This window comes from Rhipicephalus microplus, chromosome X, assembly GCF_043290135.1.
Source record: "Rhipicephalus microplus isolate Deutch F79 chromosome X, USDA_Rmic, whole genome shotgun sequence".
Taxonomy (NCBI): Eukaryota; Metazoa; Arthropoda; class Arachnida; order Ixodida; family Ixodidae; genus Rhipicephalus; species Rhipicephalus microplus.
Window position 1 is genome coordinate 327,664,608 of NC_134710.1, and position 14,522 is coordinate 327,679,129.

The 14,522-nt window shown below is 41.9% G+C and overlaps 1 protein-coding gene across 5 annotated transcripts in view; it reads left to right on the forward strand.

The window, feature by feature from the left end:
- Positions 1-11,314, forward strand: part of Tet (Ten-Eleven Translocation (TET) family protein) — a 270,293-nt gene extending 258,979 nt beyond the window's left edge. For all 5 annotated transcript variants that reach the window (XM_075879612.1, XM_037413663.2, XM_037413662.2 and 2 more), the window contains 2 exons: positions 1,919-2,068; positions 2,958-11,314. In XM_075879612.1, coding sequence (XP_075735727.1) covers positions 1,919-2,068; positions 2,958-5,108 — 2,301 coding nt within the window. In that variant the 3' untranslated portion in view covers positions 5,109-11,314. The remainder of the gene's footprint in view (positions 1-1,918; positions 2,069-2,957) is intronic.
- The last annotated feature ends 3,208 nt before the right edge of the window (positions 11,315-14,522 follow it).

The window sequence follows — 14,522 nt, forward strand, 5'->3', positions numbered from 1 at the left end:
CAGTGCTAGCTCATTGATTGGCTTCTTGCGTATCAGTTTCTGTCCTTCCTTCTTCAAGTCTAGGCGAATTCGAGACCGTATCATTCTATGGTCACTGCATTGTACCTTGCCAACCACTTCCACATCCTGCACGATTCCTGGGTGTGCACTCATTATAAAGTCTATTTCGTTCTTATTTTCGCCATTAGGGCTCCTCCATGTCCACTTGCGGTTTCCTCGTTTTCGGTAGAAGGTATTCAAAATCCGTAAATTATTGCGTTCTGCGAATTCTACTAGTAGTTCTCCTCCGGCGTTTCTAGTACCGATGCCATAATCTCCTACTGCCTGGTCTCCAGCCTGTTTCTTCCCTACCTTTGCATTAAAGTCGCCCATCACTATAGTATACTGTGTTTTTACCTTACTCATTGCCGATTACACGTCTTCATAGAGGCTTTCAACTGAAGCGTCATCATGGCTGGATGTAGGCGCGTAAGCCTGCATCACCTTCATCTTGTATCTTTTATTGAGTTTAATTACGATACCTACCACCCTTTCATTAATGCTATAGTATTCCTCTATGTTGCCAGCTGTGTTTCTGTGAATTAGGAACCCCACTCCCAGTTCTCTTCTGTCTGCCAAGCCCCGACAGCAAAGGACGTGCCCATTCTGCAGCATCGTATAGGCCTCATCTGTCCGTCTAACCTCACTGAGCCCTATTATATCCCATTTAACACCCTCTAGCTCCTCGAATAGTACAGCTAGACTTCCCTCACTAGATAAGGTTCTAGCGTTAAACGTTGCCAAGTTCAGGTTCCAATAGCGGCCTGTCCGGATCCAGAGATTCTTAGCACCCTCTGTGGCGTTGCAGATCTGACCGCCGCCGTGGTCAGTTGCTTCGCAGCTGCTGGGGACTGAGGGCCGTGAGTTATTTGACGTATGCATGTGGGAGGTAGTGGCCAGATACTGCACCAGGGTGGCCAATCCTTCTCTGGTGAGGGAGTGCATTCCCGGCAGTGGTTACCGGTGAGGCCGCACCCCAGGCCTCTTAATGCAGTTCTATCACTACGCGGATTTTTTTTTTCCCGGTTGGGAACTGCGCGGCACCGGGATTTGAACCTTGGACCTTTTGCATGCAAGGGGGATGCTCTAACCTCGGAAGAGAGCAGCGCTTCGAGATAGGTAATAGTACACTTCAAGTTGTAAAAGACTATGTCTACTTAGGGCAGGTAATAATTGCAGAGCTGAACCACGAGATTGAAGTAACTAGAAGAATAAGAATGGAGTGGAGCCCATTCGGCAAGCACTCTCAAAATTATGACAGGTAGATTGCCACTATCCCTCAAGAGGAAGGTATATAACAGCTGTATCTTGCCGGTACTTAGCTACGGAGCAGAAACCTGGAGACTTACAAAGAGGGTTCAGCTTAAATTGAGGACGACGCAGCGAGCAATGGAAAGAAAAATGGTAGGTGTAACCTTAAGAGACAAGAAGAGAGCAGAGTGGATTAGGGGACAAACGGGGGTTAAAGATATCATAGTTGAAATAAAGAAAAGGAAATGGACATGGGCCGGGCATGTAGCGCGTAGACAGGATAACCGCTGGTCATTAAGGGTAACAAAATGGATTCCCAGAGAAGGGAAGCGGGTTAGGGGGAGACAGAAGGTTAGGTGGGCAAATGAGATTAAGAAGTTTGCGGGCATAAATTGGCAGCAGCAAGCACAGGACCGGGTTAGCTGGCGGTATATGGGAGAGGCCTTTGTCCTGCAGTGGACGTAGTCAGGCTGATGATGATGATGATGATATTGAATTTTTGTCATAATGTCAAGGTGTTAATCATATTTAAGTATGAAGTGTTGCTTGGTACACATATTTTTAGAACTGCACTTAGTACAGTGAATTCTGTAGTATACTGACACTTTTTTCTCTGTTCTTCACTCAGGTAAAAACAGGGTCATTGGAAGTACTCACTAAATATCACACGACAACTAGGATACGTAAGGTACCTTTGGGCCCCTGCAAGAAACGTGGGCGGAAAGAGAAGAATCCTGATGAAGCAGTGCATGCAGTTCAGCAAAATTTAAACTCAGAGGTCAGTTTGTCAATTCCTCGAGGTTTTGTTGCAATAAGTGACAAAAGCTTTGTTATACCTCTGTTGATGCATCACCACTGAAATGCATACGACGCAGAAAACTCTTTTTGAACACTCACAGCTGTTTTTCAGTTTCTGTGGTGTGTGCATTTCAGAAGTAGTTGTGCAAGGTAAATTGAAGGCTACAACAGTGTATGCAAATGTTGTTATGAGGTGACTGCAAGTAACCTCGACCAGCTTGCCTTTGCTATAGGTGTTGCAAGCAGCTATGTTGGCATTGGCAGCTGGCGTCTGTCTAAAAATGACAGTGGTCATCCTGCTGTGAAAGTGTCACTGTGAAATTCCTGTTTTTCAGTAGTGACATGCAGTAGTTAACAGAGACACTCCCGATGGATAATGCCATGTCAGTTGTGTAGTTAGCTTCTAGACATAACAACTGGAAAGAAAAACATGAAAAATGAGGTAGTAATATGCTGACCCTATGGTAACTAGGTGGAACCACTGTTTCAGAACATTAGAACTGGTTAAACATTATAAATATGTATAGTAATGTATGTATCAATGAGGTTCTACAAGGCTTGGCAGGTTTTATCTTTCCTGTATATCAGGCTCATGCAATGTTCAATTGAATACTCATTCAATAATGTTCGATGTTGTGCGCATTAGTCTGCGCTTTTTTTTGGTTATGAAAGCAGTATAGAAGCCATTCTTCAGCAGTCTGTGCAAAGAAGCCTATACAGAGAAGGGCATCTGTGTAGTTTTCTATGAGAACCTTTTAATATTTTTTCAATGTGTAAGTAAGTTATGCAAACAGTCGCATTTTGTTATGTTCAGTCTATGTTTATTCGTGGCATTGTAGCAGTAAAAGTTTTACGGCATATCTTTTCAGGCACAGACAGATGAAGGTTATGCATCACAGACGATGCCATCACCAGTCTTCAGTCCCAATTTTGAAGCACCATCCTACCACAGATCTCCTTTCGAAGAGAAGTACAAATCAGGTGTGCCTCAAGTGAAGCATGAATCAGAGCTTGGTAACCCCAGGCTCGAGATTCCCATGGGCCTTTTTCGATCTCAGCAGCAGTCTAGTTTTCAACCTACTACTAGTGAGCCTCCTACATCCAAGTCCTATGGTACATGTGCCCCAGGATACAAAGTGAAAAATGAATATTTGCCCCCCATGTCTTGCCAGTATGATACATCAGCGCCAGAAGGCAGTTTCTCTGTGCAGAAACCGAATTCTCCTTGTGCTGAATCTCATATTCCTTGTCCAGGCAAAGATGACATGAAAGTGGTGGTGAAAAAGGAAAATTCCAGCGAAGCCTGCATTCAGAGTACCCTGGACAAAGAAAGCCAAGTATTAAATAAAACCTCAGGTATGCCTCAAATCTTGTCACCTCATACTTCAGGAAGAACGCATCATACCAAGGATTCCAGTCCATTTAATCAGCCATATCTTCAGCCTCAACAAGATCTTGCCTATGGGAATCCTTACTTTACGGGAAATTACTCACAGCAAGGAACACAAAAGATGGCAGGTCTTTGTACCATCCCTCAAAGCCCCATGATGACTACCATTCCGGACACTCCTCCTGAGGATCATCATTTGGCTATGAACTATTATAAGTACAGGATGGTCGACAGGTACCACTATTCAAGCTACTTGCCTCACAGTGGGCAGGATGGCCCCCCGATGGAAGGCCACAGCATCGACCACCTGCAGAATTTGGCTTCGGTTTCCAACCATCACCTGCAGAACCTCGAATTAGGCCGTCCCAGTGGAGGCCATGCTGTCTACTCACCATTTGTGGATAGAAGTGCTTCCATGCCACCATACCATCATCAGTCTCTAAACACCACATTCAGCCCCATCTCCCAGACTCCGTCCCAAGGTGTTATGCTTCCACCATCGTATGTCCCACAGGCAGTGTCTCCACACATCGCTCGAAACGCTGGTTACAGTGCACCTGGTTTTTCCAGAAGTGGCAGCTTTCTACCTTCACCTCATGAAACATTTCCACCTCATCCCAGTCCTCCGGTCACTCCTATGACGCCACCTAGCACACCGAGGCTGACTGAACTGAACCCTGTGCGAATGGACTCGCCACTTCACATGCGGGCCCCGTACTATATGACTGGCAGCTTTGGAATGCCTGTCGATCCACCCTACGGAGCAGCAAGGAGCCACAGTCAGGGTGCCCCCTTCCCCCAAGTGCCCTACATGGACGCAGCAGCGTGGGCCTCCGACCGTGACTACAGTGCAGGCTTCCAAGGCCCCTATTATGCGCCTCGTGGTCAGTGCTTCCCAGCAGCAGTCACTCCGCCAAAAGACTACGGCATGCAGACACCTCCTGTTGCAGGTCTTGCGACACCACCACCGCAAGGCCGTTGCATGCAGGAGCGCGCCAGTGTGCTTCCCCCCTTCAAGAACACTTTTATGCCAGCGCAGACTGCACCGAATGGCTTTGAGCGGCACTTGCAGACATTTCGTTCAGTCATGGAGGATACTCAGAGAAGCCAACCAGTTGGCCCTCCACGACTTGTGCCTCGCCCAGCTAGTCATGAGGGCCTCCCTAGGGTGGAAATACCCAAGGCTGAGGAGGAAGGCATCTATGAAGTTGACTCAGACAACGAAGCAGTGTTCCAGGATCCGGAAATTGGTGGTGTGGCCATTGCCCTTACACATGGGTCTGTATTATTTGAGTGTGCTAAGCATGAGCTCCATGCTACCACTGCACTCCGGCGGCCCGACCGCAAGAACCCCACCCGCATCAGCCTTGTCTTTTATCAGCACAAGAACCTTAACTTCAGGAACCATGGCGAGGAAGAGTGGGAGAAAAAGATGGAGGTTCGCAAGCTGGAGAAGGCGAATGGAGAACGGCCATCGAAGAAAAAAGCCAAAATCTCTTCAGAAAGGTTGGATGAGGATGGGTTCCCTACGTCGGCGCTGCGGCCAGCTGACCAGGCACAGTCCTGGGAGGGACCCCATGTGCCCCTGCCCTCATTTTTTGCCATCAACCCATACCAGAAGTGTTTCTAGTTTGGCCCAGACAGGAGTGCACTGGGAAGCTTCTAGTGTGCCAGCCGAGAATTCGCACAACATAAGCCTCAAACACAAGTGTAGTCAATCACGGAAATGTGTGCATGATGTGAGGAGCTACTGCTGTGCAGTTTCTCAGCGTTCTTGGGCAGCACAATGCATTCACCTTTTCTGCTTGCTTTCACCTGTGTAAAAAGTGTTTGTACTGCTGGCTAACGAGTGATGAGGCCAGCTCCCTATAACATGCTTGCAGGTTCTTTGTCTGCTTCCCTGAGACAGATGAAATGCAGGTGCCACACATTGGTATTCTTTGGCCTTGATCTTTATGGCAGGGTGAATTTATTTTAGAGACTATTAATAAAAAAACAATTTAAATCATATCAAATTGAAGGAATGGAGAAACTACTATTTTGATCATCAAATTGAATGCAAATTTAATCATTGCTATACAGTAGAGAAAAAAAGGCAGTGGGAGCAGAGAGGTAAAGAAATGAGATTATTTTAGTTTGACTGCCCATGCTATATGTATTGCTATTTACAAAGTAGCAAAACATTAGGCATAGGTGTCAGCAGCACTAACAGTGACATCTCATGGAAAGAAAATTATGACACATAAGAAATATTTGTTGTCTACATGGCTGTCTTTGTCAAGGAAAAAAATCACGCAGTATATGCCAAGGCATTATGTTGCTGCTGATACCTTTATGTCCTCAGCAAAGCAGCACATAACCTACTGCTTCTCATCTTTATCCTTGGTGCTTTGGTACATTGTAAATGGTGGTACATCTATGAATGGGCTATATATCTATATTACTACCCTTCAGTGCGCTTAGTGCTGTCTCTGAGTGAAAGAATGCTCAAACAGGCCACTCGTTTATTGAACAGGTCCAGCAAAACTTAATATCTTATGAACTGCAATATAATTGAGAATAAGTGATTAGTATTCACAAATATTGAATGTCATTCTTTTACTAAATATTAATGGGGTAACAAAATGTTCTGGCAGTATCAAGTAATGAGGAATGCAAGCAGAAAGCTGAAGTGTGTATGCTTTTGAGGTTGTTATCTCTTTATCTTCGTTGAAAATGTCTTCATCATTTAACTCTTCTGGTGACCTCTACGGGTAGGTATTTGCCAGTCTGACATTTCCTTTATTAAACTGCTCAGTGCAAAAATTTAGACAACGCACTCAGAAAAGTCGAGGAGCAGTGCCTCACCGTTTCTGTATGTGTTGTCTAAACTTTTGCGCTGAGCTGTTCGATAATAGAATACCAACTAGCCCAATGCCACACTTAGCTGATATTTCCCTTCATAATGTTAAGGAAGTCGTTGGCCTGCACACATATATATATATATATATATGTTTTTCTCACAAGTGAGGGACATTTCTGGTCAAAAGTTTTTCTGTGTCTTTTCATGCACCTACTGGAAGTGTAGCTATTTAATATTTTATCATGAATGGTTGTTAAAATAGCTACAGAAGTCTGAAGCTTATTTGTTTTTTTTCTTTTTTGTAGGATTAGCCACGCACAATAACATCTACCAGCACAGCAATGTGATATTGATGAAACTTGACTAGCAAAAGCTAGCCTATGTTTTTATGTGTATGACCCACATTTTTTTAAAATTTTATTCGTTGTAACTTTTTGGAAGAGGTCTCCATGCTGCTTTATGCATATTTTTCTTTATACATATCTTTCAAAGCCCTATAAAAATTTTTCAAAACACTTGCTTTTGTACAGTATAAAATCTGTATTTCAGGCCGCATAGAGGAGCTTTTAAAGCTTAACATTACGATATCGTCGTGCAGCATTATACACTGCTTTCTTTTCTCCAGTCTGATCCTTATAATTTTTTGTTAACTGCAGATCTGAGAAGGCTCAATTTCCTTTGCTCTTCTTGTCTCCAAGTGCCCCGTTCGCACTGTACAAAAGGGAGACAGAAATACAGTAGTTTGCTTCAATGTTCACATAGTTCACCTTTGGGGTGTCTGCTTAGAGTGTAGTGGGTGAGGACAAGACAGCTGGTGCCAGCATCTGGTGCCACGTGAAAACATTCCCAACATTTTCCCTGCCTCATGTGAAAAAGTCTGGCTTCTAACTAAGTAGGCGCAGCTACCATTTCCGGCCCTGCAAAATGTTTTGAACATGGTGAGAAAATGCTGCCAATCAGTAGTTCACAACTCTCGTGAGCATGTGAGCCAAATAATACAGCACTACATGCGGTAAGGAATTCACAGTTATGTTTCAGACAGCTAGAGGTCGCTCATACTTCTGTCACCGAATTCCGTGATAAGGTGGCTTGACTTCAACACCATAGGCGGAAAGACATGACCATTGGCTGATTTGAGCATTTGTGTGCTGCATAGTCACCGCGGCCGCCATGGTGTGCTGCCACATACCCAGGCCACCCTCTATAATGTTAGAATTGATCACAAGCGTGCTCATGATCTTGCTAAAAGTGAGCGGATGCGTTCAAAAAAAAAACTGTAGAAAGTGCTGAAGGTCATGATGCATACTGGTACAATATCTTACCCCTTTGTAATCTCCCCTTAATAACTTTCAGCAAATTTGTTTCGACTAAAGAAGTGAGAAAGTGCTTAAAGCGTGCAACAATCCTTGTAACCCCGCTTGTGCTTGACAGATTCAAAAAATTGTTGAGGCAGTAGACTTCGAGAATGAGGTCACTTGGCCCCTTGAAGAAGCGTCAAACTCTTGAGATCAGTATTTTCATGCAACTAAAGCTGGCACTCTGTGAAGGTTGTCACGAACTAAGTGTGTGCGTTGAGCAGTGCAGGTATACAAAACAGGCCATTTTTTGCTTTAAAAACATAAAATATTAAAAAAAAAGGAATGTAAATGCTTAATTTTTTAGTTATTCTTAAAGCTAAACACTTTATGTGCTGCACTAAGTATTAGGTAATGACCCGTTTTCACTGGTGTAAACCACTTTGTAATATATTTTATGCTTTTTTTCAGGCTGATGAAAGGCCCTTGTGTATTAAGCTTCCAGTGCACAATAATTTTTTCCATGTGGTCAAAACTATTTCGAGAGCTTGCACTATATCATATCTTATCACCCATTTTCTTGCTTTGGGGCCCTGAATACTATCAATTAATCACTTAGGTTGAACACCATTTAACAAAAACAAAGGGGATTTTTAGCAGAAACTAGTCACTTTGACATTGAGAAAAAACACAGACAACACACTGCTGGATTAACAACTGGATGACATAGCTGAACATACAGTACAAAAGAGGCAGTGTTTAATCCTGCTTGTCACAGTAATGATGTGTTTTTAATCGATTTCATTACAGCAAAGTTTTCAAGTAAAAATAGCAGGTCCCAATGCTCAAAATTTTATACCTTAGCCATACGTAATTGTGGACAATCATGCAATAGTGCACCATCAAGTGAAATGGATCATTGGCACATCAGAAGTAAAGAACATTGCTTCGTTTGTGCTGTTTCATATGGTATATTTATGAGGCAAACAGATTAATCACTGCTCAGTTTATTGTCCAACAGTGTGTTGTATCTTTTCTCCTTGGATCCATGCCATTGCTTTTCACTGCGAACCAGTCTTTCATGTGCATTCAAGACAAAAAAATGCACAACCTATGAATAAGCTTGCATTGTGTGAAACTATTATCAGACTTTACTGTTCAACAAAAATCTTTTGACTGATTCGGGTTTTTTAAGCACCCAGCAGTTCAAGTTGCTGGGTAATTAAATTAAGGCTTGCAACGCTACCTGCTAGCTTCTTGGTTAACTCTGTTCACAGAATGACTCAATATTTGTGTGGTAATGGTGCAATTGACTTTTCTAGACCGGGCACTAAGTTTACCCCTCGAAGAATCAAGGTACCTCCAATTGTAGAAGTAAGTTGTTCTGAGGCAGAAAAAAATAACTCTCTCTTTTGCAGGCTACTCTCTGAACAAGCATTCTCATGCTGCACATATCAGTGCAAATGTAACAATCTAGAGCAATCAAGGTCACTTTGTGTCACTAAATGAAACATCAATCAAAGGATTAGTTTTTAATTTGTGCACTACTGTGCAGCTCACTTATTATATACTGTTATTCTGCCAAAAATAATCAAAGTTGTTGGTATCATTCCTTAGTATGCCTATGAACAGCCATTAAACTGCAACCTTTTTTCTTCTTTTTTTTTGTCATGACAAAGTGTACGGTGATAAAACATGTTTGAGGCAATCTCTTTGTTTAAGCACATGGTTGGCACACAAGAAGTCTTCTAGGGCATTCTATGCTGGCACTTAGACTCACAGATGTTGAGAGGGATGAGGGCATTGCTTTCTTTTTGTCATCCTTGTCACCATCTACTTGTTCATTTAAGCATGCCATGATTTCATAAACAGCTGCCTTGATAGCAAGTCAAAGGCAAGTCATTCAAATAGCAGCCTACCAGTTTCTTTGTTGGTAACTTGGCACTCAAGCTTGTTAAGCACAGAGTTTGACATTACTTGATACATCTAACATATGGGCATCAGACTACCATAATTTATAAATGTTCATGTCGAATTAATATTTCACATCTCAAGTGTTTATCAAGCATGAAGGCCAAGTGAAATTCTCTGGGTACATTATAAAATGTCATTTGCAGCTGTTACTATTTGTCATATTGTCTGCTGCTAGATATTCATCCGCAAGTCACGGACGTATTGCTTGGCTCTCTCATGTATATGCCACCATCGTTAAGTGGTGTTCCAGTCACATGAAAAAAGCTGACACTTTGAAATAGTGCATTCTTAACCTCTGCATCTTTTTTATGCTCATCATGCTTTCCTTACGGCATTTGCTGCAAAGATTGGCATTGCCTTCAGTTTTTAAGCAACCCTTTACAAGTGTCTGCAGTGGCTCAGTTTTGTTATTTGTGCTATTGTTGCAGCTGTTGTCTTGCCTAGTAGTGTGTTAGTGTGTGTATGTGCATGCATTTATCTGCCAGATTGCATACTTGCAAAGCACTTGTCATGAAAAGCATTCAAGGCAGGGTGATCTCTCAACGACGTTAATGACGCACATTAAGCAATGATGGCAGAAAAATGCAAGCTTGTTGCATGATAAGTCATGCAGCTTCACAGGTACATCTGAGCAGCTTTTGCCGTTCCCACGAGCCAAACAACTGTAATTCAAAGTACAGGCTCAGAGTCCTCCAAGATTTCACCCTGCAAGCATTGAAACGCAGCAATGCAAAACCGTACTTGACAAGATGTGCTCTTCCAAGGAACTTAGCTTGGTGAATAGCACTTAGCTGTACCTCTTTAGAGAGAAGTTTATGCTGCTTTTTGCTAGACGACTTCCAAGATACTACAATGCCTCCAAGGTGTAAATATTGGCATAGTGCTGTTCTATTTCATGATGAAAAAAAATCTATGAATCTTATCTTTTCTGTAAGGCAGCGACAGTCCTTAACATTGTTCATCTTGTACAGAGAACATCTTCAATATAAGTTATGAAAACTGTTAATGTACCAGCATCACTTTGTGACAGTGGCCTTGGTTACCTTGATTAATGAGCAACCATTGCAGTGAGAATGGCATTGTGGGGCCTAGTTCTGTCACTTTAGCAATGGGTGCAGCAGTTGGTGCTGCATTGGCCAGATGCAACCAGTCTAATGAGCGAGCGATGCAGCATGTGGGTATGCTATGCAGTCGTTTAGTTTTCATTTTAGCAAGAAGTAGTGTTTCTACCTGGTCAGTTCATCTGTTATTACTGAATCAGCCATTTTTATTTTTATTTAAGGCCTGAGTATTTGTTATACACCTACAAGAATTTTCAAATTATATATACAAGTGGTTCCTGTTTTTTGAACCTAAATTGTTTTGATTTCATCTCGACGTATATTGCCAAAGGGTATTTAGAGCAAAATGTCTAAATTCAAAATTGCCAAAGTTTTGATTTTACACAGAGTACACCACTGCCATTTTAGTTTACCAGTGTTAGATTTTTTTTCCCCACCCATCTATGTTATATGTCACTCTCATGATTTTATGTTGTTGTGAGTGTTCAGAATGAAGTGCATTCTTTTGTACAGAGCTGTAAATAGGAAGTATACCACATTATCAGATTAGAATCATGCAAATGCATAGCATATTCACTAAGAGTATTGACAACTACATGCAATGCAGATACATGTGTGGTCGTTATACATGAAGTTTTCCAATAAACGGTACTTTATTGTCTGACTTGATGCTTTTTCTCACTGCAGCACCATATGCAAGCCAAATATGTCTTCACTGAAGCGATCAGAATGCTAAATTGGCTCCATTTTCTACATTTTCTTGAAAAGACGAAGTTCTTTTTACAGATAGAAGAGCACGAGCTTCAAGCCTCAGAGGGCGTGACACTGTCTACCAGAACACAGATCTATTATGGTATTGTTAATTTGGGCACTTGGCAATAAACATTGCTTTGAAGTTTTGAAAGTTAAGATGGCACTGAATCCTAGTTTAATATGCCCATGTGCCCTGTGGTATGGAGCTTATGCTGAAAGAAAATAGAGAAGTAAACAAAATTTATGTGCTTTTAGTGCTCGTTTATCCCTGTAACATCTCTCCCGGACATTCACAAGTTTTCAGTATTATTGCAAAATAAAATGAGATTTTGGTTGTAATTTTTTCCTAAATTCATTTATTTTTGTAACCCTAAGCTGTGCTTTAAAAACATCCCCAAACACTTCTTCATTTTTTTTGTTTTTTTAAAGACTGCAGAGGTCAATAGAGAGCTCTTCTTGTATCACCCCAGAACTTCTAATCTTTGATTTGGTAACATGTCCTAAACGTAATCCAAAATCCTGGACAAAGAACTGGCTCTATGTCTATGGGGGTGTGCATATGGCAGTCTTTCGCTGGATTAGTATCTTAATGAAGTCCTTTCATTACATTGTTTGTTCCGCTTTGCCATGCATTAACTAGTCTAGTTCAATGCTCTTACGCACATGATGCACAATTATTAACCCACTAGTGAGTAAAACCAGTGTATGCTCATTGACAATCGGAGCTATCGCATAAGTCTTCACTGCTCTTGAATTTGAATGCCCACCAACAAATTTGTGAGTGGCCGTAACAGCTGCCTTACTCGACAATGTGGTCATCTGGCCCATTATTGTCAGTATTTATACATTTATTAACATGACACCAAACACTACATAATAAGCACACTCTAATCTGTTTGTCGTCATTAAGCTTTTGCAACCTAGTCACATGCTACGACTCCTGTATACATGAAAAAATGTTATAGTGTATGTGTCAGCCAATTTGCCTACTGATGCCTCAATAAAGACTGAAAGTCTAAGCAACAGAGGGCACTTCAGTTGCTATACTCGAATACATCTCAAGAAAAAGTGGCTTTTCGTGGTCTAAGGACACCCCCTTTAGCCAATGGTGTTGTGGCTGCTTTGTTACATGCTTTGACATGCTCCTTAGCGATTCTTCTCATGAGCGCGGCGTCAAGGCGGTCTGCTGTGGGGTCACATTGACATGGCGATGCCATCGGCTCGACAAAGGTTCTTTGACAGTGAAAAGCCGCTTTTTGTTAAGTTGTATCTGAGTATAGAAAGAAAAGTGTAAAAAAAGGCACTGCCACAAAGCATGTTTTCAAGAAAGATTATGGTTTTTTTTGCATCATTGTTTTGGCTTCTACCAATTTACTTGTGCAAATGATGTTTGTGGGTTCCTTTATACAACATTTTGTAGAAAAGTCTCGTCAGAAGCTCTAAATGAACAGGAACAAGTCTACATAGTGCTTGGAAGCCTAACATTTTTTCAATGTTAGTTGAACTGAAATATTTAACGCAGTTTTTACAGCTAAGCTTATATATATAAAGAAACTCTTCAAATTCCTCGCAGTGCCGGAATCAGTTTTATGCAAAGCAGTCGGTGAGCATTTGTCTATGCTGCATTTTTTGGCTTTGGGCAAAGCGTTACGAGGTAGATTGATGTGTCTACGCAAATGTAGCAGTCGTCTGCACATCATGAGCTTACCAGGCATCTCGAACACACTGACTTTTAAAGAGTAACTTATGGCCCAACTAAACGTTTAGTCAGCACTGTCGTTTGAGCATAAACATCAGTTTTATTGAACAGAAGTGCATGCTGAGTGATCAGAGTAAATGTGTCATGATTATTAAAAAAGCGGAGCCAACACTGGAACTACAATTGATATTGACCCAACATGACACTTACATCACAGGGGTACACATGTAAAGTTTATTACTCTGTTATGAAATTAGATCGTCAGTACTTCAGCCACAATTGACGTTGCACCGACACGACGCCTGCAGAGGATATGGAAAACATCGAACTACGCTTAGAAACAAGACACATGATAAAACAAGTAGATGGGACCAGTGCTAGAACACGGGACTGCGCTGGTCCTGTCCACTTCTTTCATTTCGTGTCGTATTTTAGGCGTAGTTTTATGTTTTCCATGCTTTACCAACTAGCCGCCGCCCCCCCCCCCCCCCCTCCACCACATGCTTTCTGCGTAAGACCTTTTTTGAAAACAGTTTGAAAATCTTGCATGGCTCTGCAGTGGAATACATGACTGTCACACAGAATTCAATTTCTGGGTTGTGCATTTGTCAATTGAACACTGCCCGACTCTTAACACTCTCATGTTTAAAGGACCAATGCCTGTTCTTGTATAGATATAAACTATGAATCATAAGTGGCATACAGTTGCATATCCCGGCCTTTGTGATACAAGTATGTGCCACAGGTGACTAGAGGTAAGGGTTTTCTCACACATACAACAGGATTTTCTCCTTTTTAAATCACGATCAGAGAGTCATGTTCGTCGTACCCTCTTGCTCTTCTATGCCAATTTTGGCCTATACCGAGTTACAGGAGCCCTGCAACACAAATTGAATGTCATTTTCATTGCTTCCTCTCAAACTGTGGAATACATTGATATCTTTGCACAAATGGAAATGCGAAAAAAAAGGAAGAGCCTCATTGGTTTTGGACTAGAGCGACACACAACCGCCATTTTTTGCGATTAGAAGTGACGGTTTATCGTGTGGGAGTGACATCATCGGCCGATCGTTTGGGTGGTTTTACGTGACAATTCGCTTGCGATATTCATATGGTTCCAACTAGGCCGCAATCTTGTGAGCTAAACATGATAAAAATACTTCTTACAGTTTCTTAGACACAAAATAATTTGATTTCAATTGTAAAATTTTTTAATACAACTGCAAAATTATGCTAAGTGTGCTGCACAACAGCCACTACAAAGAGAGCCTTCCGGCATGTCTCTGTAAGAGACAAGAGATGATTGGAACCAGCATCTGACTTCAGTGAGAGAGTGAAATGCACGCGGGAACATCTTTTTTTTTTTTCGTCATCTGCTGGGATTTTGAAAATGAAGACCAATAACTTAGGTTACCATGCA